This window comes from Tupaia chinensis, unplaced genomic scaffold, assembly GCF_000334495.1.
Source record: "Tupaia chinensis unplaced genomic scaffold, TupChi_1.0 Scaffold143913_1, whole genome shotgun sequence".
NCBI lineage: Eukaryota > Metazoa > Chordata > Mammalia > Scandentia > Tupaiidae > Tupaia > Tupaia belangeri.
Window position 1 is genome coordinate 817,511 of NW_006203764.1, and position 2,400 is coordinate 819,910.

The following is a 2,400-nucleotide window of genomic DNA, read 5'->3' on the forward strand; positions in this document are numbered from 1 at the left end:
GGGGGTGTGCACCATTGGGGGTCTCCGATGGGCTGTGGGTGTACACTATTGGAGGTCTCCGATGGCTCCCGGATGGCCTGCCAGGCTGCCCTGCTCATTGGTGCCTAGCTCCGGAGCAGCCACTGGAGGAAGGCCTGGTGCAAACAGGAAAAGAGAGATGGTTCTGGAGTCCTGGCTGGCCCTGGCCGCCCCGGCTGAGCCGGCTCCCTGCAGCAGGTCTGGGAGGCTGGCTGTCAGGGCACACACATCTTGCACACTTCCTGTGCACATTCTTGTGGAATCCTGAAACAGTCTGAGAGGCAGAGGCTATCAATTCTGCATTCACAGATGAGAAAATCCGGCCAACAGGGGCATGAGCTTGTCCAGGTTCACGCAGTTGGGATGGGCGGGAACTCAGCCTGCGGGAGCCCTCCTGCCCCCCCAGAACCCTTAGCAGTTGCCCAGGGTCATGGGAGAGGGGAGCAGGGCTGCGGCTGGAACCCCAGCTCCTCTGGCCTTGGAGTCCTGGCTCCTTGCACCAGTTTTCCTCTTGTCTAACCCCCGGAACCGGCTTTGTGTCCATGACAGAAAATATGCCAGCTGGAGCCCGAGGGCCGCGTGAAGCTGGACCTGGCACTGCAGGCAGCAGAAGCCTTCCTGGTACATTGCCCCGAGGAGCAGAAGCCCAAGATCCTGGCCCGGCTGAGAGACCTCAAGGCCGAGTGGGAGGAGACGGTCACCTACATGACTCACTGCCACAGGTAGGCCAGGCCAGGGACCCGGCAGCCCTTGTCCGCAGCTGCCGCTGACCCTCCTTGCTGGCCTGGGACCTCTGCCCAAGGGCTGTGTCTCTAGTCCTGGCATCCTGGGGACAGGATGTTCTCGTGGGACTTGGGCCAGCACTACCTGCCTCTTCCTAACTATAACCGAGCTCGCTGATGACGGACGCTGGGAGCCCCTTCTGTTTTGACAACAGTTCTCAATGGACTCGCTGTGAGCATCTCGCTCGGGCTGGCCCAGTGACTCTGGAGCAAGCGGCCCGGTGCCCCGCTCACACATCAGCCCAGACTCCATGCCTGCTCTAGGGAGCCAGGTGGTGGTGAGGGTGGGGTGCAGAGGGGCAGGGATCCAGATTTGGAGTTGGCTCTTGCACTGCTGGCCACTTCCTGTGTGGCCTTGGGAGAGTTATTTGCTGTCTCTGAGCCTTGAGCAGCTCATCTGGACAATGAGAGTGGTCAGGTGCTGCTGGAAAGCTGTGAGGAGGAGGAAGGGGACAGGCATAGTCAAGAAGAGGCACAGTGCTTGGCACACAGTAGGCCCTCAGCAAGCAGGCTCTGCCGGCATCGTCTCCATAGTGGATGTTACAGAGCGAGAATGTGAGCGGAGATGGGGCCGCACAGTGCTTCCTGCTTCCCAAACCCTCCACTTGCTATTCCAAATGAAATGACTTAATGTTTGCTGGAGAGATCGAGCCATCTCTGCAGGCAGGTGACGATTTGGGACACCCCTGGGGCCCCCATGTGGGCCCTCAGCCTTCCATCCCACTGGCAACAAACCCCAGGTACGACTGCGCTCTGCTGATGACGACCGTGAGGGCATGCATGTGGGGAGGGCCAGGCGGCTGTGTCCTAAGTCCCAGCACCAGAGAGGATGATTGAGTACCCCTGCATTGACGATGCGAGCTCAGGGCCAGACTCTGGGGTGCTGGTGGCTAAGGGCTCTCTGAGCTGCATCACCAAGGCTGTTCTCAGGGCAGGTCAGGAATTGGAGCCACCCTGCTCCTCGCCCTCACTCACAGAGCCATTTACAGGCCGGAGGTTTTATCCTATGACTGAGAGGAGGCCCCCTTCTGGGGTGTCCACAAGCCACCCTGTGACTGTAAGGCACAGAGAAGGGCATCACTGCTCCCTGGCCACACGGCCCCAGGATCGGGAGGGGCAGTGGTGTGGTGGGCCCCTCACGGCCCTGCTCTCTGTCCCCAGCCGCATCGAGTGGGTGTGGCTGCACTGGAGCGAGTACCTGCTGGCCCGAAATGAGTTCTACCGCTGGTTCCAGAAGATGACGGTGACGCTGGAGCCCCGCGTGGAGCTGCAGCTGGGCCTGAAGGAGAAGCAGTGGCAGCTGAGCCACGCCCGGGTGCTGCTGGACAACGTGGACAGCCAGGCCGCACTGCTCGGCCGCCTGCTGGAGGAGGCGGCCTCCCTGGTCCACAGGGTCAGGGACCCCAGCGTGGACGAGGACGCCCAGAAGAGGATGCAGACCCAGTACGATGCCATGAAGGCCAAAGCCCAGGTGAGGCTCTGCGGACTCTGTCTACAGTCACCCTCCATTTCCCAGCCCATCTGCCCAGCCAGCCACTCTCTGCCGCCCCACTGAGCTACCCATCTGCGCCCACCTCCACCCACCTGAGCCCAGGTCACC

The 2,400-nt window shown here is 61.6% G+C and overlaps 1 protein-coding gene across 3 annotated transcripts in view; it reads left to right on the plus strand.

Annotated features, from left to right (window-relative positions):
- Positions 1–2,400, plus strand: part of SYNE3 (spectrin repeat containing nuclear envelope family member 3) — a 110,833-nt gene that overhangs the window by 59,776 nt on the left and 48,657 nt on the right. For all 3 annotated transcript variants that reach the window (XM_006165369.2, XM_006165370.3, XM_027767077.1), the window contains exons 3-4: positions 568–740; positions 1,962–2,271. In XM_006165369.2, the coding sequence (XP_006165431.1) occupies positions 568–740; positions 1,962–2,271 (483 nt within the window). The remainder of the gene's footprint in view (positions 1–567; positions 741–1,961; positions 2,272–2,400) is intronic.